Raw genomic sequence first — 24,983 nt, 5'->3', positions numbered from 1 at the left:
GTCCTGAATCATGAATACAGGTGCTGAATGTCATGTTAGATGATAGTGTTCCTTGTAGCTTCTACCTCTTATTTCATTTGGTCAAGATATATTACCAATAATTCATACTGATGCAGATGCCTTTGCACAATGTCCCATATTTATCCTTCATAAGCTCAATAGAGAACAAATCAGATGGTCATTCTGGCCAGTGGAATTGCTGAACACCTTAAAGAAATGTTAGAAGTGTATGTACAGACATTATACTGATAGAGAAGCACATTGCCACAACATTGTGAGAGTGGCAACAGAATTAGATGGATGGCAATCTGGATGTAGCCTGGAGTCTTTGGTGCCATCTCGGCGAATACCAGAGGTGATACTCTAGGATACGGCTTCCCACACCATGATTCTTAGTGTTGGCTTTGATATACTCTAGCATTTACCATTTCCCTGATTTAAGCTGTGCTTGTGAATTAGCTTCACTGATGAATCTACAGAATTTGCCCTCATCCGTGAAAACAATTTTGTGCAATTTGTCTCTCCAGTTAACTGTTTTGTTACAGTGTCAAAGACAGGTTGCAATGTTATGCAGATTGATAGTAAGTGTGGCTTAAAGTACTAGCTCAACCTCCAGAAACCCATTCCTAATGCACCTGGTTGTCACTCAAGATTCGGCACTGATGATTCTAATTTGTGTGGCTGTCCGGCTGTCCAGAAGTGCTCCTGTAGGCTGCTGCCACTAGTAAACCATGCAGTCAGCATATATATATTCCATGGTCCACAGTGCCATCATTAATACCCAACGAATAAATCATGTGCAACACATTTCAGCAGCTATTCACAAGGATCTCCCAGCTTCGTACTGACCCACAATTTGACCTCACAGAAATTTAGGTGATGTGTTGTTGTTGTTGTGGTCTTCAGTCCTGAGACTGATTTGATGCAGCTCTCCATGCTACTCTATCCTGTGCAAGCTTCTTCATCTCCCAGTACCTACTGCAACCCACATCCTTCTGAATCTGCTTAGTGTATTCATCTCTTGGTCTCCCTCTATGATTTTTACCCTCCACGCTGCCCTCCAATGCTAAATTGGTGATCCCTTGATGCCTCAGAACATGTCCTACCAATCGATCCCTTCTTCTAGTCAAGTTGTGCCACAAACTTCTCTTCTCCCCAATCCTATTCAGTACCTCCTCATTAGTTACGTGATCTACCCATCTAATCTTTAGCATTCTTCTGTAGCACCACATTTCGAAAGCTTCTATTCTCTTCCCTTCCAAACTATTTATCGTCCATGTTTCACTTCCATCCTCTCTACTTCGACCATCATCAATTATTTTGCTCCCCAAATAGCAAAACTCCTTTACTACTTTAAGTGTCTCATTTCCTAATCTAATTCCCTCAGCATCAACCGACTTAATTCGACTACATTCCATTATCCTTGTTTTGCTTTTGTTGATGTTCATCTTATACCCTCCTTTCAAGACACTGTCCATTTCGTTCAACTGCTCTTCCAAGTCCTTTGCTGACTCTGACAGAATTACAATGTCATCGGCAAACCTCAAGGTTTTTATTTCTTCTCCATGGATTTTAATACCTACTCTGAAATTTTCTTTTGTTTCCTTCATTGCTTGCTCAATATACAGATTGAATAACATCGGGGAGAGGCTACAACCCTGTCTCACTCCCTTCCCAACCACTGTTTCCCTTTCATGCCCCTCAACTCTTATAACTGCCATTTGGTTTCTGTACAAATTGTAAATAGCCCTTCGTTCCCTGTATTTTACCCCTGCCACCTTCAGAATTTGAAAGAGAGTATTCCAGTTAACATTGTCAAAAACTTTCTCTAAGTCTACAAATGCTAGAAACGTAGGTTTGCCTTTCCTAAATCTAGCTTCCAAGATAAGTTGTAGGGTCAGTATTGCCTCACGTGTTCCAATATTTCTATGGAATCCAAACTGATCTTCCCCGAGGTCGGCTTCTACTAGTTTTTCCATTCGTCTGTAAAGAATTCGCATTAGTATTTTGCAGCCGTGACTTATTAAACTGATAGTTCAGTTATTATCACATCTGTCAACACCTGCTTTCTTTGGGATTGGAATTATTATATTCTTCTTGAAGTCTGAGGGTATTTCGCCTGTCTCATACATCTTGCTCACCAGATGGTAGAGTTTTGTCAGGACTGGCTCTCCCAAGGCTGTCAGTAGTTCTAATGGAATGATATCTACACCCGGGGCCTTGTTTCGACTCAGGTCTTTCAGTGCTCTGTCAAACTCTTCACGCAGTATCATATCTCCCATTTCATCTTCCTCTATATCCTCTTCCATTTCCATAATATTGTCCTCAAATACATCGCCCTTTGTATAGACCCTCTATATACTCCTTCCACCTTTCTGCTTTCCCTTCTTTGCTTAGAACTGGGTTTCCATTTGAGCTCTTGATATTCATACAAGTGGTTCTCTTTTCTCCAAAGGTCTCTTTAATTTTCCTGTAGGCAGTATCTATCTTACCCCTAGTAAGATAAGCCTCTACATCCTTACATTTGTCCTCTAGCCACCCTTGCTTAGCCATTTTGCACTTCCTGTCGATCTCATTTTTTGAGACGTTTGTATTCCTTTTTGCCTGCTTCATTTACTGCATTTTTATATTTTCTCCTTTCATCAATTAAATTCAATATTTCTTCTGTTACCCAAGGATTTCTACTAGCCCTCGTCTTTTTACTTACCTGATCCTCTGCTGCCTTCACTACTTCATCCCTCAAAGCTACCCATTCTTCTCCTACTGTATTTCTTTCCCCCATTCCTGTCAATTGTTCGCTTATGCTCTCCCTGAAACTCTGTACAATCTCTGCTTTAGTCACTTTATCCAGGTCCCATCTCCTTAAATTCCCACCTTTTTTTTAGTTGATTGCACGCTCTTATTTGACTTACTACAGTGCAATGCTTAAAACAATAGGACACTCTTTGAGCATATTAAATTCAGTTCTTATGGGCTTGCCACGTATGGGGCTCCTACTCTGTCCGAAGCACAGCAATATGGATCATTGCCTTTATTGGCCACTATTATTTCATACACAAATATTTATGTTTCTAGGTTATGTCTTTAGAGTATTTTTGCAAATTGTGTATACCCCAATATCTCTTAGGTCATTGGATCCTGAAAACAGGATATGATTGATATGTGATCGAAATTCCTCGCAACAACATTCTTATATAAAACATACTCGTCACTTTTCATGTCAAATCTGGCTAAAATCTCCAGCTTTCAACAAAAATCCTCCATTGTCTTCATTGAAAGATTGAGATTTTATCCAGATTTGACACAGCAAGTAAACCAAAAATGTTTTATACAAGGCATGGCTTGTCTGTGAAGAGAACTGACTTCCACTGCCTGCATATCTAAACCTCCCCCGCCCCCCCCCCTCCCCCCCACCCTTTAAATATTCAGTCCAGTAGAATTGAAGTGTTATGCTCTCCTGTCATACACACCATCTCCATATTATTCTCATGCCTGCAAATATTTGATCTGCTATTGTATCCTTGTTGTGTAGCTGAAAATTCATTTACACGTCTCAGTCATCATTATTTGATCTCACATAAATTTTCTGACAACCGTAATTCTTTGAAGTATATCTTTTTACCGGCAGCATTTTATACAGTCCAAAGATGAGCAATGAGTCACTTTGCAGCACAATTATCGGAAGATCAGGCATACTGTAACTGTCCTACAGTTCAGGGCCAAAATACAAACATCACAAACTTCCTCCAGCCCACAGACCAGGCAAATTAATGAAATTAGTTGGTTCTTTTGCATTATGTGTGATCTAGGATGGGCTGTAGGCAGCTTATAAAAGCACCATTTATTCATGGGCAGTTCATGAGAAAACCTCGAAAAACCATGCTTTTTGATTACCAAAAGTACCAATTATCAGGTTGGCAACTTGTATAATTTCTGTTTGTGACAGACCATCAAAATTTTTAGTAGATGTTTACAACATGTCTGGGCTGTTATATTAAAATGATTTCTTGTTCAGCTTTCTCCATGAATTTAATAATTAACTGACTGCAAGTGCTTATCATTTAGGGAAGCAGATGATTATATAATTGATTGAGAACAATGATTGTTATGAGATCACAAACTGTGTGTTTTGTTACTGATATACAAGAATTATTAACACTTTTAATTACATGCAGCTAAGCTACATTTCATGTGCCGCCATATGTTACTGATCACATTCACACTGAAACTTATAAGGGAACCGACAGGTAGCTGCACGCAGCAGTGATCGTGGTCATGGGCTGCATGTCTCGGTGTGTCGCTCCTTGGAAAGCTTGTGAACTGATGACATCACATGCTGTAACATTGGTCACCTTCCATAAGTCACTTCATTGCACAGCCTGACATCATGATGGTGTAGCATGGCTGGCCAGTACCTCGTGAACACAGAAAGAAAACATGTGGCAGAATCACTCCGAAACAAAACTTGTGCCGCTGCATCATAAAGTAAAGTTGCATGCAAAAATTGGTTAAAAAATTTCAAGAAAGTAACTTTAAATACACACACACACTTATCTATACACTTATCTATACACACACACTTATCTATAAAAACATTAACAAAATCCCACAAAAGTCAGAGTTTTGAAAGTCATCTCCATTTGTTATCATTCGAAAGTAAATTTGAAATTTTGCGCTCTTCCCTTTCTGATCTTTTTTTGTCTCTTTTTCTTCTTCACAATGTGAGCATACAAGTCTCTTATTTTTTCCTTCTTGCTCTGTTTTTTTTATCTACTGTTCCACTTTAAATTATTCTTCTGATCTGTAGTAAAGTTCTGATCACAAGTCTTTGCATGCTGGCTATGGTTTAATAAATTATGTGTATAGCTATGTCAATCCTTGGAAAAATATTCACTTGAGCATGCTATTCTGAACTGTACTGATGCCAGAATGTCTTCCATGCCTAACTTTCATGCTATGTAGTCCCCAATGTACATTTGCTGTGCACAAAAGTCAGTTATATCTGTGTTACTGATTTCACAAGTGTAAAACTTTAAACTATCCGTTAATAGCAAAACCATTTTCATCATGTTGAAACAACATTTCCCATAGTAACTCCCTTGCTCAACCAATAAATATCTTCACATGTGAACTTCCAACCATTGTCACATTGGCCTTGATAAATATATACTGCTCATTAGCGTTACTTTTAAACTGTGTAGAATGTCGTCATAAATCAAAAATCACCTTGTCTTCCATACTACTGTCATCACATGACCTTTGCATGCCAACAATAGGATAATGAATTACTGCACTCATTTCAGTAGACTGATAAATTTCTTGTTGGTGTAAGATTAGTTGAGAATGAACTTCAACCACTCCAGATTCTTTATCTTCGTCTTGTTGCTCACTGTCCTGAATGTCATCAGTATATTTGATTTTCTTCATTCATGTAATCTTGTGTTTCAAATCTGTGAATAAATCTTGCAAGTCATACTAATATCTACTACCTTTTCATCCAACATTACATCCAATTTTTGAGTATGTTAATTAAGTTATTTGTTCAAATCCTCTCTCAATATTTGATTCTCTGCACTTATATCCCTTTTAATATTGTCTAACTTTTTGTTATTCTCATAAGGCTTTTTATTTAAATATTACTCCTGGTTGTCAAGATTTTTATTTAAATTTTGCTCCTGATCATCAGATCTTTTATTTAAATCAGTGAATTTCATTTGTAAGAGCTGCATTAATGCTTCCTCCCTTCCTACAGCACCAGTCCGATTTTTGTCTATTGCAGCCTCACTTGATTCAGCATTTACATCCAGATTTGAACTTTCATTTTCTGCTACTACAGTCCGCCGCTCGTGGTCTCGCGGTAGCGTTCTCGCTTCCCGAGCACGGGGTCCCGGGTTCGATTCCCAGCGGGGTCAGGGATTTTCACCTGCCTCGAGATGACTGGGTGTTTGTGTTGTCCTCATCATTTCGTCATCATCCAGGAAAGTGGTGAAATTGGACTGAGCAAAGATTGGGTACTTGTACGGGCGCTGATAACCACGCAGTTGAGCGCCCCACAAACCAAACATCATCATCATCATCATTCTGCTACTACATTTGTACTTTGAATTCTGTTACTGGTTTCTAATTCATTAATGATGTCTGTGGCAACACCATCCCGATCAATACTGTCCTCTCTGTTAATTATGTCACTATTTTCTGTTTGACTAGCTATTGTTATTCATATCTATACTGTGCATGCACATTATTATCAGCTTAATTGTTCATTGTTTATATTCCTTTCCCTATCCAATGTTGCTTGTAAAATCAAGCCACTGTTGAAAATACCAACTTCACTCACAGTATGTTGACACTAGACATCATACTCTGGATTCGAAGATTGTTCAGATTCAACATCCTTGTCACTGATTTCCGTATATAACATGTCTGGACTGTTATATTATGATGATTTCTTGTTCAGATTTCTCTGTGAATTTAATAATTATTTGACTGAAGAACTGATCCTTTAGGGGAACTACTGATGATCGAATCGATTGAGAACAATGATTGTTAAGAGATCATGAACTCTTATGTTTTATTACAGATTCTCTAGAATTATGAACACTTTTAATTATACATGGCTAAGTCACATTCAACATGCCACCATATGTTACCAATTGCACTCACACAGAAACTTACAGTAACCAACCACTGTACGAGTAAGCATTTGAAGAAATCATTATCAAAACAGCCTAACAGTGCCGGCTAGTGCACTGCCTCAACTCCACTCTCAAACTGTTATCCTGCAACTACTGTACTGTGCTTGTGTCAAGTGACAGCAATTACTGTCCCCTGAAAAACATTGTTAGCTATCACAGACTGTTTCATACCTCTGACCTCACCCAAACCAGAGGTAGCCGGAATACACACTTATTATTGTGTGGCGGATCCATAACTTTACCATGTAAACTAATAACTGATGTTAAATATATTGCTGTGTGATGGTACCATACCTTCACATGTTCTTAAGATGAAGTTCTCAGAAAACTTTGAAACTTTTTTTCAGTATCATTGTCTGTTTGTTCAAAGATACCATACTTATGCACAAAATAGCAAAAACCAGTTTTTAGTCATTTTTGCACCATGGGTTGCAATTATCTAAATAACTAAGCATAGAAAATTACTCAGATTTTAACTGTACATTCTCTAGACATTTCTCTAGAAACATTTTTCCATTTGCAAAATTCTTTATCCATTATCAAGATACGCTCAAAAAGTACCAGTTGTGGGGGTGACCACTTCTGTAACTTCTGTTCATGCCAAATCATCAAAATAGGTTCAAAGTTACCATACTTTTGTACATAAAATGTGTAGTAATATCAGGTATGAGGCATAAATGTAGTTTTATCTGACATAGTGGACACATGGCAAGGGTTCTGAAGCCATCGCAAGGGTTCTGAGGTCACCAAACTATGTTTTAATTGCCATTTTTTCACCAATAGTGTGCTGACTCTTTATAAGGGGCTCTACACCTGTATACAGGCTGTCTTAACCAGGAAACATTTAATGGTGCCACCTGGTAGCGTAAAAATTATTTTGTCACACAAAATCCATTGTTCTTGAAAATTGAACACAACATTTTTTGGTATACTGTCAGTGTAGTCTAAAATGTTGCCCAGTAAAGTGAGCTTTCATTGAATGGGAGATGATTTGTTTTAACATTATATTAGAGGTACTTATTTATTGTTTTTATGTTGGTTGTATGTAAATGTGTCAAAGTAAAAGCAAACTGTCAAAACGTTATTGCTGTACAGAATTAATTTTATATAAGCAGCACATCCTATCCTAATAGGGAAAAGAAGGGAACCAACTGAAAAAAGCTCCTTTCGGAGCACCAAAAACCCGAATATGTTCCTCTTTAAAAGACTTCAACAGAAAAGTGGGAAACCAGCTGCCTGAATCCTGATCTATCTTCCTTACCAAAAATTTTGGCATGTGAACATATTCATGTTTTTTTTGCTGAAAGAGAACAGCAGAGAGTCATTGACTGTGAAAGACAGAAGAGACAGTGCCAGTGGGAGGGAAAGCAAGGGGAGACAGTTACGGTGTGAGGGAGGTAGTGGCAGAGAAATGTAAAGATGAATTAAGAGAATAGCTGTGAGAGCCAAAGAGAGAATAGGTGGTGGTAATTAGTGAGACACAGTGGCAGTAGAGATTGTCGGGTGTTCAGCTGGATCATACTGTCATCTGCACACAATATTTCTATGGTCCAGCTGGCCAGCATCATCAGGTGAGAAAAGCTAAGCTGCTCTTGCCGATAACTGATTCAAACTGTGAACAATGAAACCTTTATATGCAGCGAAAATACGAAAGCGCATGCGCTGAGGTAACATGCAAGCTCTCGTGCATTTATGCTGCCCCCTGATGCAAGAAGAGTTGCAGTGCCTCCAGTAGTGAATACTATTGAAAAGAAATATATCGTTAAAAATTGAAGCCCACTTGTTTTTTTGAGGTATGCCTACGATATGTTTCTTGTTTGGCAACATGCAATAGATTCTTCATACTTGTTATTGCACCAGTTTGTCTTCATTCTAAAATCAGATTCACAATGGAGATTGAAAAGAAGGGGGAGTTACCCTTTTTGGTTATAAAAAAAGAAGATGGTGTTCTTGGACACAGAGTTTATAGGAAACCGACATATATCGATAGGTATTTACATGCTACCACCGGTCATCCACTGTTTCAATGTACAGGGGTCATAAGGACCTTGGTCAAAAGAGCATATGCTATCTTAGATGCTGAGAATTTACCACAAGAGTTGCAACATCTTAAGGGTGTGTTTAATCATAAGGGCTATATAAACAGATAGATATGACGTGCATTTAAGGTTGGACCATTACCTAAACGAGCTGAAGACACTTTTAGTTTTGTGGCTTTCCTTCCATATGCTGGGAACATGTCTGCCAAGATAGGTAGGGTTTTGAAGAAACATGAAATCAGATGTTTATTCCATCTGCCAGCTAAGAGTATTGCGCTTCTTGGCTCTGTGAAGGACAATTTAGGTTTGAGGAAGCCTGGTGTTTACAAAATACCATGTGAATGCGGTAAAATACACAGTGAACAAAATATTCATACCGTCAATGACAGATGTGTTGAACATCGTAGCCATACACAATTATTACAACTTGACAAATATGCGATTGTTGGGCAGTGGCTTACAGAGGGACATAAGATGCTGTACAATGAGACACAAGTGGCTGCAAACACCTCACATTACAGGGATTGAGTTTTAAAAGAATCTGTCAAAATCAGACTAACAGATAATATCATTAACTATGATAATGGATACCTGCTAAGTAAAACTTGTTATCTTGTTTTATCAGATGTGAAGAAACAACGGCATCTGTATCGGCCAGCTATGAGTATTGATTTCTAACAATATATTGTTTTTCAACAGTATTCACCACTGGAGGCGCTGCAACTCTTCTTGCGCCAGGGGGATTCAGCAATGTTTAAGCACTTGCGCATTACCTAAGCTTTCATGTTTTCGCTGCTTGCAGAGGTTCCACCATTCACAGTTTGAATCCGTTATCAGTGAGACTGTCTTAGCTTTTCTCACCTGATTGTGGGGACCATACGGACCAAAGAAAAATTGTGAGTAGATGAGTTTTTATCCGGCTGAAGACCCAACAAGAGATAGATCTGTTAACGTGCCGAGAAAGTCTACATAGAGGTGAATGGAGTCGATACATAGGCTTGGAGAGTCTGGGCCCCTCCAAACCAGTGAACTTAAACACAAAGAAATTTGCCCAATTTCCACCATCAACTATATACACATGTTACTGTTTTCCAGTCTAGGGGTCAAAACCCTGAGCAATCCATTCCCAAGGATACGTGTGGAGAGAAGGCAGTGGCAGTTGAATAGGAAGACCTCAGGCGGTAAACAACAGAGAAAGAGATAGTGGGAATGGGAGAGGAAAAGAATGGGACAAAGACAATAACATTGGGGCAGACAGCTAGTGAATGTGGCAGAGGTGGGGTCAGTGGTAGGGAGCAATGGGAGAAAGGGATTAAGACAGTGACAGTGGGAGGGACAAACAGGAGAAAGTGCAAGTGGGAGAAAAAAAGAGACAGTGGGAGAGAGACATAAGGGTAATTCCATGCCAAATCAGTGCAGAAAACTAACATTTTCAGCATCACCATCTCAGATTTCTTTAAATGATTCAGATAGGAGATAGAAAACTACCAGTTTGCAGAGATATGTGATAGTTGCGAAGAAAGTTAAAAGTCTGCAGAATTGGAAATAGCGTGAAATTTACATGGGTCTGTCTCAACATAATTGACTATAATTCTGGTTCCAATCCAGATACAACTATGTAACTGATAATTGAAAAGCTAATGAGTAGAGCTTTACATTGACATGGGAGATGTGGGTTTTCAAAAATTTTCACATTCGAGGTCATTGAGCTTAAGCTTTGACCGTAAATATCTCGGAACACCCCACCCTAGATTTTTTTGAAAAAATATTTTGTGTATTTCCATTATGCTACTATAAACATGGCAGATATCAAGATGGCACGCGGAAGACATTGTACCAAAAATTTATTGTCACAGCATCAGCACACTATCAAATGGTTCAAATGACTCTAAGCACTATGAAGCTTAACATCTGAGGTCATCAGTTCCCTAGACTTAGAATTACTTAAACCTAACTAACCTAAGGACATCACACACATCCATGCCCGAGTCAGGATTCGAACCTGCAACTGTAGCAGCAGCACAGTTCCGGACTGAAGCACCTAGAATCACCCGGACACAGCGGCCGGCGGCACACTATCAGAATGCTGAAGGTAGCACATAAGTATGAAACACAAATTATTAAAAAATACAATTCATAAGTAATTTTGAACAAAAATATGCTTTTTATTATTGTCGTGGTATTATGAACCATTTACAGTGTAGCTTCAATGAAAAGGCATTAAAAATGGTTACATCTCATTTCACAAGTCTCCAATTGAATTGTTAATATTTACCAGAACTGATACAGATGCAGTTGGCTTCACTGGATCCACTTTTGTGAGAATGTCACAACTTTTGATAATACAAGTGTCTGGTGTGGCAGACCTGTATCTTTCTTCACAATTGTCCTGTACCTCTACAAATTGATTGTTTTCCATCACCCATCTGTATCATTTAATGCACCAAATTTGAAATAAATCTGAGTGGGTTAAGTTGAGTGCTACATTGAACGGACATGGAATTGCCCGTATGAAGACAGTGGTAGTGAGAGGTAGATGCTGAGTATGAAGGCTTCACTGCAAAGAGAGACTAGAAAAAAGGATTTAGAATGTTCTGTGGTAAAAGAGCATGAATATGTTACAATTTTTGGTGAGGAAGGCAAGATATGGAATAAGGGACCTGGCTCCCCCTTTCCTGTCAGTCTTTTTTTAGAGAAGTATACTCACTATTTTTGTGCTCCAACAGAACTGCTTTTCAGTTGGTTGCATTATACTTGGATCTGAATAAGTTTAATTCATTTTCCAGCTTTTGATTTATGTTCCTTTCATATCTGACCCTTCTACAGTATTTTAAAAGAAAGTGAGTCGTGATAACACCATAATATTCTTGGAAATTCCCTGATATCAGAGTTTGTCTGTATTAGGGGCTAAGAGTCCTCATAATTCAGAAGTGTCCAGTTGCATGCAAATTTGAAGCAATCAGTTTGAATTACTGGATTTGACATGTTTTCAATGGAAAATTGGCAGAGGGGGCCTCTGATATTGGTGATCAGGAGGTTCACGTGTTACAACCAATAGTGCATTGTTTGCTCCCACATAGACTATGGGGAATTTGTATTGACATTTGTTAATTTTGTTAATACATCTACCTGTTGCAGAACTGTGTTAATGACTTCCATAATCAATGTCTCAGCTTACCGTCAACTGAATAAGTGTTAAACTACTGACATTCAAACCCCCTCCAAAAGCCATAATAGTTCTGGTGATGTTGATAACAGACATATTTCTAAGCAGAATGTCTTGTGTATGCTTGTGCTTGATGAGGAGCCCTGATATTTGATAGGTTCCTCCATAGAGAAGTCATACTTGCTTCCTGTCAGTCTTATTGCTTTTTGTTGGTCAAATTTTTACATGTGCATTATAAATATTTTCAGACTGCAGTTACGATCATAAAGAGTTTACATGTAGTGATTAGAAAAGTTCTGCATATTTTATTGTGCAAAACTGCTTTTTTGTTCTAGATAAGAAGAAGCATAAGCGACATAAACACAAGTCCAAGACAAAGCACCGCAGATTCCACAGGCAAATGGAGCATCGGCCTTATTTCAAACGTGTGGACAATTACATTTATACTGGCTGCAACAACTACTTCTATCACAGTCCTACATTCCAATGTGTACCAGGTGGTTATACTACCCATGATTTCTTTTCACCACATTGGAATCCAGAGTTTCATGGTAGGCATTTTAGTCACCAGACACAGACTCCACATTGTGGTGACATCAACGATGGCTATTGCAGATACTTCAAGAAACCATCCGAAGCTAGAGCTAAATCTGCCGAGGAAAGTGGTGATCCTAGCAATTCACTGAGCTCTCATTCAAGAAAGAGAAAGAGATCAGAGTCTAGAGAAGAATGTTCACGTGACAGTACCAGTCTCTGTAACCACCCATCATCAGTCTCAAGTAATTTATCATCTCATAAGCATGAAGAGAGTGGTGAAAAATCTCTCAACCATCACAAAAATTTAGAAGTACAAACAAAACACAAGAAGAAAAGCAAAAGATGACAATTTACTGAATAAAGATGTTTCTTACATTCTTCAATTGAATGTCTGTGTGTTAATATTTTTATGATCTTGTAGCAAACAAGATAATATTGTATATTGTACCCTCATTCTTTCTGTATAAAGACTAGTAAAAATAAATGAAGATAATGTCCTGCAATACTCTTATTATTCTTTATGTCATAGATATGATGACCTATTTTTTGCTATATTTTGCAGCTTGGCAGATAAACCAGAACCATAAAAAATTTATGTTGAGTCTATCTGAATTAATAATATTTTGTCTAAAAGGTTCCTTTGTAAGCATGTGAAAAAGGAGATACTCCAGAAACAAATAAGTAAATCAAAGTCAGGTCATTATTACAAGAGTCACATTCAAGGCAATGCTGGTGAAGGGTGGGTTGCAAACAAGTATTTGCTTTTGTACACTGCTTTGATGTGGAAGTTTTACTTTCTACACTAATATATTACATCTACATCGATACTCGGCAATCCATTTCATGGTGCATGGCAGAGAGTTCCCTTTCCATTTCCTTTCTTGTTACACTTGTAAATAGAATGAGGGAAAAACAACTGTGTGTATGCCTCTGTACGAGCCCTAATTTCTCATATCTTGTGCACAATGTATGTCGGAGGCAACGGAATCATTCTGCAGTCAGCTTCAAATGCCAGTTCTCTAAATTTTTTCAATAGTGTTTCTTGAAAAGAATGTCACCTTCTCTCCAGGGATTCCCCTTTGTGTTCCTGAAGCATCTCTGTGATACTTTCATGCTGTCTGAATGCACCAGTAACAAATCTAGCAGCCCACCTCTGAATTGGATCAATGTCATCCCTCAATATGAGCTGGCAGCCCGCCTCTGAACTGGATCAATGTTGTCCCTCAATACAAGCTGGCACAGATCTCAAACACTTAACCAGCACTTGGGAACAGGTCACAATAGTGTCCTATAGGCAGTCTCCTTTACAGATGACCCATTCTTTCAGAGTTCTCCCAATAAACAGAAGTCATTCATTCATTTTCCTACTAGGGTTCTCACATGCTCTTTCCATTTCATATCATTTTGCAACATTACACCCAGGTATTTAAATGATATGACTGTGTCAAGCAGGACACTACTAATACTGTATCTGAACATTACAGGTTTGGTTTACCTACCCATTCGTATTAATGTATTTTTCCACATTTAAAGTTAGCTGCCATTCATCACACCAATTAGAAATATTGTCTAAGTCATCCTATATCCTTCTACGGTCACTCAATGACGACATTTTGCCATACACCACAGCATCAGCAGCAAACAACTGCAGATTGTTGTCCACCCTGTCCACCAATTCATGTATGTATGTCAAGAATAACACCGGTCCTATCGTACCTCCCTGGGACACTCCTGACAATACCCATGCCGCTGGTGAACAGTGGGTTCTATAACTTAAGAAGTCTTTGAGTCACATATTTGTGAACCTATTACTTATGCTCATATCTTCTTTAACAACCTGGAATGGGGCACTGTGTCAAATGCTTTCCGAAAATCTATAAATATGGAATCTGCATGTCGCCCTTCATCCATAGTTCACAGTATATCATGTGAGAAAAGGGCAGGCTGATTTTTGCATGTGCAATGCTTTCTAAAACCATCCTGACTTGTATACATAAGCTTCTTGGTCTCAAGAAAATGTATTGTATTTGAATGGAGAATATATGCAAGGATTCTGCAGCAAATTGATATTAGCGATATTGGTCTGTAATTTTGCGGGTCCGTTCTTTTGACCTTAAACACAGAAGTCAGCTGCGCTTTTTTTGCAGTCACTTGGGGCTTTGCACTGAACAAGAGATTCATGATAAATTCAAGCTAAGTAAGGGGCCAATGACATAGAGTACTCTTTGAAAAACTGAATTGGGATTCCATCCAGGCCTGGTGACTTATTTGTTTCCAACTCTTTCAGTTGCTTCTCTACACCAGGGATGCTTATTACTATGCTGTCCATATGGGAGTCTGTTCATTGGTCAAATGATCTGTTTGATGCTCAAACAACAGTATGTTGCATGATTCTCCTGTGTGAACAATTTCTTGAACATGAAGTTTAAAACTTCAGCATTGTGCTACCTTAAATTGCCACACCAGACTGGTCGACAAGTGACTGGATGGTAGCCTTAGACCCACTTAGTGATTTTACATAGGACCAGAATTTTCTCAGGTTCTCTACCAGAACTTTTGCTATTGTATAATGATGTTAATAGCTGTATGCTTTATGCATAGATCTTTCCACGAACACATGAATCTGTACTAGCCTTTGCTTATCATTTGTGCATTCCCTTTTGAATTGAGAGTGCAACAGCCTCTGGTTCCTCAGCAGTTCCTGGATCTCATTATTAAACCATAACTTGTCTTTTCCATCCTTAATCCACTCACTAGGCACATAATTCTCTAGACCGTGATTTACAGTCTGCTTAAACTCTGTCCATAATTCCTCTAGGTCCATCTTACAGAAACTAAATGATGTCAGTTCACTGTCAAAATGAGATGCTAACAACTGCTTATCTGTTCTTTCTAGCAGAAATACCATCCTAGCCTTCTTGAGTAATTTATTAACTTCCATAACCATAGTTGCTATAGTGACATCATGATCACTAACCCCCATTTCTATCCTAATGCTGTCCATAAGATCTAGCATATATGTTGCTACAAGGTTTAAGATATTTCCATTGTGTGTGGGCTGTCAAAGTAGCTGTTCAAGTTCAGAAAACGTGTCCAAAAGTACTGTGCATGATCGTCTGTCTGTGCCCCCAGACAACCCAGTGTCTACTCGGTAGTAACACCATGTGTTGCTACATAGTTGCTATTGTTTGCGTTAATCTCATTACTGCTTTCTCAGTAAAGGTACTCAGCTCTGAAGGTTCAGCATTCACTGTGTAGAATGCACGCAAAATAAATTTTGTTGCACGAGTGGAAAAGAACAGTGGACAATAGTAATGGCAGGGGTTCCATTCCAAAGACCATTGCATGGTACGTGAGTTGCTGTTCAGTAGTTGGGGCCTATGCACAATGTCGTTGGTGTAGGCAGAATCAACAATTTTTTTCTGTTTTACCATTAATGTATCATGCTTACAAAGTTTGTAGGTGACATTTTATATATATCGATGTGAAACAAATACTAACAAAGAGATAGAGGGGCTGGCCAGTACTTACCTCAGCTCAGTACAGCCGATAGATACACATAAAACAGAACCGAAAATTACATTCCTAGCTTTCGGAACAGATGTTCCTTCATCAGGGAGGAGAGGGGGGAAAGAAAGGGAAGAAGGGAAAGGAGATTCAGTTACTCACAACCCAGGCTATGAAGCAACAGGGAAAGGAAAATAGGGATGGTAGCAAGGATGGAGGCATTTTATATATATCTGCATATTAAGGCTGAGTGATGGATAAAGTATTTATCTCCCCCCCAAGTATTATATTTATGAATGTTACTGTTGTTTTTTAACTATGATTGATTATTGACAGCAAACTCCATAAGAAAAGAACTGTAGTGTGTGAGATTCTCAATATTTCCAACTTTACAAAGAGCTGTCAACAAGAATTTTTAGAATGGATACAACGTATTATCCTTATTTCAAACTTCTGTGCAACACACACTTTTTTCCTCGGTGATGACTGGCTCTGTAATGTGATGCCATAAGACATTTATGGGCGAAAATAGGAAAAGTTAATCAACTCCTTGACATTTTCATTTTCAAACTCTGATATTGGACATTTAAGCTGATCTGTAACATGTGACTTTCAGTTCAGGTTTTATCAGCATAAAGACCTGGGAACGTATTGATATACCCTCATGAATTATTTATAATAGTGTGGTCAGACCTTTGCAGTACTGAATTACAAATTACACGTCATGTTTTACATGTGTTCAGTGACAGTCCATTTGAAGAGAAGCAGCTCTCAATTTTCAAGAACATTTTAAGTGTTGAAATTTCTGAATTAGGTTTGTTAACCCTTTGTTGTCTATTGTACTTCTGAGTACCACTACTTCTGGTTTTTGTTTATTCTGATTGCACATGTTTATCACATCCTGGGCTGATGACATGTTTAAGTAAATGTTTATCTTAAGCTAGAAACATTTCATCACCCTCTAGACCTTGTTTACTGTTCAAAAATTATGTTTGTATAATCTTTGGTACCAGTTGAAGATCTGCTTTCGAGAGACCATATTTGTTGTGTATATTGTTTCACAACTGTTAGCAATTTGTGTGTTTACTGGTCTAGGTATCATGAAGATTAGCTCCTATTTTCATCTTGTGTGCCTCTTTTGTTAAATTTGTTGTGTTCCTTTACAAAATAAACAGAAAACTCTGTGGTACTGTAGAGTTCCATACGGCTGTGGGTGCACTTTTCGATTACTGCTACAAAGAGGCTACATAACAGTAGTTTGTTGATTTTTTTGTGCTTTTTGTTGCATTTTGCTAGTTTTGTTGATCTAGTTACACAAAGGCCAGGCTCCTTTTAGAATTAGCATGAGTCTCATTGTTGTGAATGTTGTTTTACAGAAAAGTACCACTTTTTCTGTGTCGACTACTAACAGATGACAAAATTGTTGCAGCCGTTCTTGAAGATTTGCCAGAGCAAATGATGTTACAGAAGTACAGGATGATTAAGATGTTTATACTGAAGCAAGTGATTGTAGTAATGCTACAGTTGTAGAGTTTAATGCAAATTTTGAAAAGCTTCAGATTTTGATGCAATTTGTGAAAGAGATTTGATAGAATGTGCCAATGTGCCAATGGAACTAGAAACCAGTTTACACGGAACTATAGAGAAACAGAGAAAACAAAAGTTAAATGCTTGATTGCTTGGAAACCCTCACAAAAGTAGAAAGGTGCTGTAGATCTAAATTGACAGAAGGTGGGGGCAGTGGAGATGACTCAATCACTTTTCAGAGGGAGAACTTCAGTGAAACAATACAACCCATCAAAATCTGTAAAGTGTGGTTACAAAGACAAGAAAGGCTATAGTCTTGCCTGTGACACTTATCAAGGGATAAATGAATCTCTGGAGAGGGAATTTGAAAACTATGCTTTGGGAGAAAGGATGGTTTTAGGTATATCTAAGTAGTTTAGAGGCAAAAACAGGAGACTGGACTCTGTCAAGCTTTTTACTTACAGCTACCCTGTGTCAAGGCTAAAAATAGAGAAAACTATAGCTTGTGGCCTAATGAGGACAAAAATAGGAAAGGTTTCCCATCAGGCCTTTCACCTTGTGGGGAGGGGGGGGGGGGGGGGCAGCAGAAAGAGCTGACATTGATTATATTATGTCTGAAATTGGGATGTTTCTGTGGAAAGACAAGAAAACTTTGTGTTGGTTTCCAATTATCATGGAACAGAAGCAATGTTTGTGTCCAGGAAGCAAAGGCATGGCACTAAAATCAACATTCAGTGCTCTTCTGTGATCAAGGACTAATATTGTAATAGGAGATGTGTAAACCACGCTGACAGACTTAGAAGTGCTTATGGGTTGGGAAGAAGATCCAAAAAGTATTTGTGAATGTTTATGAACTATACTGTGAGTTGTATAGAAAGATTCCAGTTCTGAAACTTTGGAGAAATGTTGCTCAGAGGCTGATGGGAAATACATGTGCAAAGCACATCAGTCCTGTCCCAGAGATACTGGGCTAGTTTCACAGAAAGCAACAAAAGGAAGAAATCAGTCCCAAGGGATGTGAGATTGGGAAATAAAGGTATTCATTTGACCACTTTTGCAGCAGACAGGGGAAGATGTGAGGTATATAGTACAGTTCAGTTTTAGAAATGATTTAACAACTGAAAATGCTATATTCTCTTTTCTCTGTGAAGTAATATGTAGATTAAACACAAGGTTTAAAATGATAGGCTTCATTTTTAATAGAAATCAGGTGTTTGATTGTGTTGATCACAAAATACTGCTCCAGAAGTTGGACCATTATGAAATGTGGGGAGTAGCTCACAATTGGTTCACCTCTTACTTTAATAACAGACAGCAGAAGATTATTCTCCACAGTGTTGAGAATGGCTATGATGGGGGGTCTGAGTGGGGCACGGTTAAATGGTGGGTGCTCCTGTTCCTTATTTATATAAATGATATGCCCTCTAGTATTACAGGTGGTTCTAAAATGTTTCTGTTTGCTGACGACACTAACTTGGTATTAAAGGACATTCTGTACAATGTTGCCACTGTTTCAAGTAATGCAGTTTGAGACATAAGTTCATGGCTTGTAGAAAATAAACTAATGCTAAATCATAGTAAGACTCAGTTTTTACAGCTTCTAACATACAATTCAACAAAACCCAATGATCTAATTTCACATAATGGGCATATGATTAGTAAAACTGAACAGTTCAAATTTCTAGGTGTTCAGATAGATATTAAACTGTCATGGAATGTTCACATTCAGGATCTAGTTCAAAGACTTAATGCTGTTGCCATTTATGCTATTTGAACGGTATCTGAAGTCTACTTTGCTTATTTTCACTTGCTTATGACGTACAGTATATTATTTTGGGGTAACCCTTCCCATTCTAAAAGGGTATTTTTGGCTCAGAAACGGGCAGTATGTGGTGTAAGTTCTTGAAACTGTTTTCGATCCCTGTTCATTATGTGCAGTTTTGCCTTCTTTTATTTCTTCGTTGATTGTCCTCAGTGTCAACATACTGCGTTGCTATACTGGCTGAAAAATGGGTTGTGGAAGAGCAACTACTGTCTACTGTAAATGATGTAGCCAACAGATGCACAGTTGCATTTCACAGTCTTTTACTTTCACTGTTCACACTCCCCCCTCCTCCTATAATACACAGTTATATATATGGCCAGTGCACTATTATTTAAACTTTCCATAAGCCTCATTAATAGTTTGCAGGCAAACCTCCACATACTGCTACAATAGTTCACTATTGAACATCTATGAGCAGTAAAAACCTAACCACAAAGTTCACTGTTCTTGAGGAATAGAAAGGTACATATGGAGTAGACACTGTCATTGTTTTAACACATGACCTAATTGTGTAACACTTATTTCACAGTTAAGTAGAAGCATTGTTGCTGTTCTAATCAACACAGGTTTCTTGTCTGAAACTTAGCTGTGGACTGACAGTCTCGGGACCAAAATGCAAGCCCTTATACGAGGATCGTCCACAAAGTAAGTTCTGTTTGGTTATACCAAACAACCATGTACAGATACAGAAAAAATATTTGTTGTACAAAAACTACAACTGTTAAACTACAGGATATTTATAAATGAACATCAGGGTTTTAACGCTTTATAATATTTATTATATTTAACTTACAGTTATAAATAATATGCCAAATGAAAGTGCAACTCAAACAGTTTTACCAAGAACCTTATAAATGTTCAATGTGAGCACCATTTGTCACATGGCACACATCAAGTCTATAGCTGAGTTCTTCCCAAACATTGATAAGTGTGTCTTCAGTGATTATAGCAACAGCTGCATCAATCAGGTTTCTGAATTCAGTGAGGTCTGCTGGTAGCGGAAGCAGGTACACACAATACTTGATGAAGCCCCAAAGGAAAAAATCACATGGCATTAGATCGGGTGAACGCAGAGGTCATGCTAAGCAAGCCCTGTCACTGGGCCCCTTGTGGCCTATCCAACTCTTCAGTACAGTGAAGTTCAACCAATTGTGTACTTCGCTATGCCAGTGAAGTGGCGCACCATCTTACTGGTAAATGAAGTTCTCTGGCTCATCTTCTTCCAACTGAGGGAAGAGCCATTGCTCTAGTGTATCAAGGTAAGAAGAGCCAGTTACAGTAGGTTCACAAAAAAAGAAAGGCCCATAAACTTTCCACTGGGATATGGCACAAAAAACAGTTACTTTAGAGGAATCTTGTTGCATTTGTACCACCTCGTGAGGATTTTCTGAGCCCCAGATGTGCACATTGTGAGTGTTAACATGTCCACTAAGGTGAAAGGTTGATTGATCATTGAAGACAACATGATCCAGAAAAACTTCATCATCATGAAACAACATTTCGTTTGCAAATTTGGCACGTAATCCATGGTTGCTGACTTTAGAGCCTGTAATAACTGTAAATGGTAAGGACGCAGTTGTACGCATTTTCTTAAAACTTTCCAAAAAGTTAACACGGGAACTTGTAATGCATGACTAGCCTCCCGGACTGATTTCTTTGGGCTACGAGTGAACAACTCTCACACTTTCTCAACAGTCTCTTCACTAACTCTTGGTCATCCTGTGCTCTTCCCTTTACAAAGGCAGCCGGTATCTTCAAACTGATGATACCACCTGTGGATGTTGTTATCACTTGAAGGATCACAACTGAGCTCCAGCTGGAACACACGTTGCACAGTAACTACAGATATGGTCTTTGCAAACTGCAGAACACAAAATGCTTTCTGTTCACTAGTTGCCATCTTCGCTACTACCACTGTTTAACGGATTGCGGCGGAAACGTTGTGCATGCGCACTGGTGCCAAACACAACTATTTGAGTTGGTCTTTAATTTGACATATTTATAAATGTAAGTTTAATGTAATAAATGTTATAAAACATTAAAACCCTGATATTCATTTATAAACACGCTGTACTTTTCTACATAGCTTCCGAAAATTTGTAGGCACTTGTCACAGTGTGGCACAAGTTTTTGTATGCCATTTTCATGGAAGGTTGCTGCCTGTGTATTCAACCATGTGGTAACGTTCTTTCAGCTCATCAGCAATGCTGAGGTGTTGACCACCAAGGACAGATTTTAGTTGTAAGAAGAGATGAAAGTCACTAGGAGCAGTTGTGCTTAATCTTCTCTTCAATTATTTGAACCAGTTCATCAGAACCAGTTTGTTCTTCATCGAGCACTTGATCATGTCCTTCATTGAACAGTCTGAGCCATCTTCTAACCATTGAATCACTCATAGCATTTTGTCCGTAAACCTTGCAGATTTGCTGATAAATTTCCTTTGGTTTAACTTTCTTGGCATTGAGAAAATGAATCACAGATCTGATTTCACACGCAGTGGCATTTTCAGTTACGGGTTCTCCTACAAGGATTAAACTGAATTCTTTGTTTAAATTATGAAATTAGCAAATATCATTACACAAACAATGCTCTTGACAAAACTGTTAGTTACTTTGGAATTAATTAAGGGCTGGTTTCGCTAACATGTTTTCAAATAGAGCCAAATAGATCCTTTAAGAATGCTGTTGTTTCGTCTCCTTAATGTTTATACTTAGTACAGAAGTTATATTTGTTTATAAGTCAACAATAGAATTTAAGTTACGAAACAAGCACTGATTTCGCCTATAATGAAAGATACTAACTAGGAATAGTCAAAATAAATTAGAAAATCAATTACGTACATAAAACTAAGCACAGAATTAGATCTGGTGTTAATATTCTTTAAAACTGAGGGCCAACCTTTCTCTTTTATGAAAATGCAGATTATATTAATGTATGTTAATGGCACTTAATTCAAAAATGAAAAAATGTATTTTAAGGAGGCAGATGGCAAAACAAAAGGGGAAGTAAAAATATCCCAGCTTGCTTCATCACATCACCCCCCTCATTGGACTGACCAGATAGATATTGCAAATAGCTAACTAGACAGTTCAATGACCACAAGTGACGCCAGTAATTGGGTTTAAAATCTATGCACAAAGAAATATCACATAAGAAATCTTATCAAAAACTACGGTACGTAAGTGTTTTCAAATTTTAACTTATATACACTAGCCATATGAAAGTCCCCATACCGTGTATTGTACATTTGCACAGAATATCCACAAGTTATACTTTTAACAGAAATTATGCATCTTCATCATAAGTGATGTCCATTTTGGGTAAACAAAGATTACAGTTTAAAACACATGCCACTTTGTACAAGTCCTGTATTTCTAAACAAAATAAATCCTCATGGGTTGCAAAAAGTTCAATTACACTGCGCATTGCAGTTCTGTTTTTTTGACAGAAAATTTCACTTGCTCAGTGTTTGGTATTTTTCACTAGCACTTTCACACTTTTAATGAGCTTTTACACACTTTCTCAGCAAACTGTCCATGCCTTCAACAGGTCCAAGTAGCAGATAACAAGGAAATGCACTGCTGTCAGTTCCCTCGGAGGTGGTTCTCCTCCACCACAGTAAATGATAAAATGAAACAAAGTACCCTTCTTTAATACACTTATACTTCTAACTTAAGTCTAAGAAAAAAAAATGTTTTAACACTAATGGCAAATGATAGTCATTGCATCATAAATACATACATTCCATAGTTCTCATAACATTACAATAATTAGCACTAAAATTGACTACACTATGAAAGGTGTGGACTAGTAAAATTTTAAAATCAAGTGCACATTACACCACAATACATTACTCTAAGTCATAACTGTCTGAAACTGGTTAAACTTGAAAAATTTGCAGTAGCATAAATTTACTAATCATTATGTTATGAAAAAAAAAGAATAGAGTCACCATCACATAACTTAATTACTATTCAAATCAAAATTAAGGGGATGAAAGTTGTACCAAATCATTGCCCTATTTCTCCACTCAGCTCTGAGCACTAGAGATGGGAGATCCGCTCTTGAACTAATTCATAGAGTTCAATCTTTCAAAGGAGTGAACAATCAGTGATTCAGAAAAAAAGAACGGTAGCTCCAAACGTTTCCCACGGCAGAGAGAGAGAGAGAGAGAGAGAGAGAGAGACGGAGCATATCAGCGGCGCCTCTGCTGGTCACAGCACAGTGCACGCCACACAACACAGCCAGCGCCGGCCTCTGCCCTGCTTCTACCTTGGCTGCCTGCACGTAACTTCGCATCGCACTCTGTCGGCGATCGTTTCAGTCGCACGTCCTGCCCTCTGGGCAGTTGATGTGAGCAACAGGACAGAGAGCCACCTAGCGGATAACATAGGAACTACTTGCAAAAACCCGCTCGCAAGGGAACGAACTATTTGTCTCGGAGCGGGTGAGTTCACCGCTACCCCCTCCCTCGGAACTCGCTCGCTCAACGCTCGCCCCACCGTCTCGACTCTAGCCAGAGCGTCGAGCAAAGCGACTCAGGTGTCTCTGCGGTCTCAGCTCACGCAGTAATACAGCTCGTGGCTCGACCTGCTCGACTCAGCGCCTCTGCATCGGAGTTCGTCCCCACTGGATATTGTTCTTCGTAGTAATGCCGCTATGTATATTACATTATTATGTTATGTATACATCAATTGTTTTTATTTTATTTTTAATTGTTTAAACTGATTAGATTAGGTTCCTGATGACTCCTCTTACTATAGGATTTTTATTATAGACACTCGAATTAACGCTTTAATTACGAGCGAACCAATAAACGTATCGCAAAATGTGATACACCAAGATTTTCCTTGTTTTATTCTGCGTAAGGCTATATGCAGCACTTTCGTTTTACAGTCAAATTTATATATTTTTTTCTTATTCTGGTACGGATTTTGCGATTTTAGGCATCTTCGAAAGGAAACGTTCACTTTAAAAATATATGGCTTGCGATGTATTTGTATGAGGTTAATGAAATTTTAATACGTTATAGCCAAATATATTGTTAATGTAAATCTCAAGTTACAACATTTTCTGATCACCCAAAAAACCACAATAGTGCAAAATAAATCAATAAACAAAAACTTTGTCATATCGTAGAAATTTCAATAAACAATACAAAATTCTTACTCATTATCTGTGTTACTTCAAAATAGTATCAAATAAGATCAAAATACAGGTATAGTACTGGAATAAACCAAGTTTAAAGGGCAATGTGCCTTCCATTTATTTTATATTGTAAATGAGTGGTGAGTCATGAAAAAGAGCTAATTCATTTCAGGGAGTGAACAGTCCTGATCCAATCTCTGAAAAGAACAGTTTTGCCCATCTCTACTGAGCACTGCTCTCATTCAACCAAAAAATTAAATTCTCAAAAAATCACAAAATGTTACCAAATAGTTGACCTGTCCAAATATTCACATCAGTCTAGCACTACAGTTATCAGTTAATCAGCAAACTTAATGTTCTTCATCTCAGTATTAACACTTCAATCTCATAACTCCTCAGAACACAAATAGATGTTTTTCAGATAACTTATAGATCCAGTAATGTAGCATTACATGACTTGTACCTCACAAAAATATTGCTCTTTCTGTTGAGTTCTCATTGCCAGCTGCAGTGTCATGAACTGTGCAATACACACAGTA

The 24,983-nt window shown here is 38.1% G+C and overlaps 1 protein-coding gene across 2 annotated transcripts in view; it reads left to right on the top strand.

Moving 5' to 3' along the window:
* The window catches only part of LOC126094437 (A-kinase anchor protein 17A-like), a 132,279-nt gene extending 119,349 nt beyond the window's left edge, over positions 1-12,930 (top strand). For both annotated transcript variants that reach the window (XM_049908805.1, XM_049908804.1), the window contains exon 6: positions 12,236-12,930. In XM_049908805.1, coding sequence (XP_049764762.1) covers positions 12,236-12,783 — 548 coding nt within the window. In that variant the 3' untranslated portion in view covers positions 12,784-12,930. The remainder of the gene's footprint in view (positions 1-12,235) is intronic.
* The last annotated feature ends 12,053 nt before the right edge of the window (positions 12,931-24,983 follow it).

The sequence above is a fragment of the Schistocerca cancellata genome, chromosome 8 (assembly GCF_023864275.1).
Source record: "Schistocerca cancellata isolate TAMUIC-IGC-003103 chromosome 8, iqSchCanc2.1, whole genome shotgun sequence".
Classification (NCBI taxonomy): Eukaryota; Metazoa; Arthropoda; class Insecta; order Orthoptera; family Acrididae; genus Schistocerca; species Schistocerca cancellata.
The sequence above is the reverse complement of the archived record's forward strand: the minus strand, read 5'-3'. Positions and strand labels throughout refer to the sequence as shown.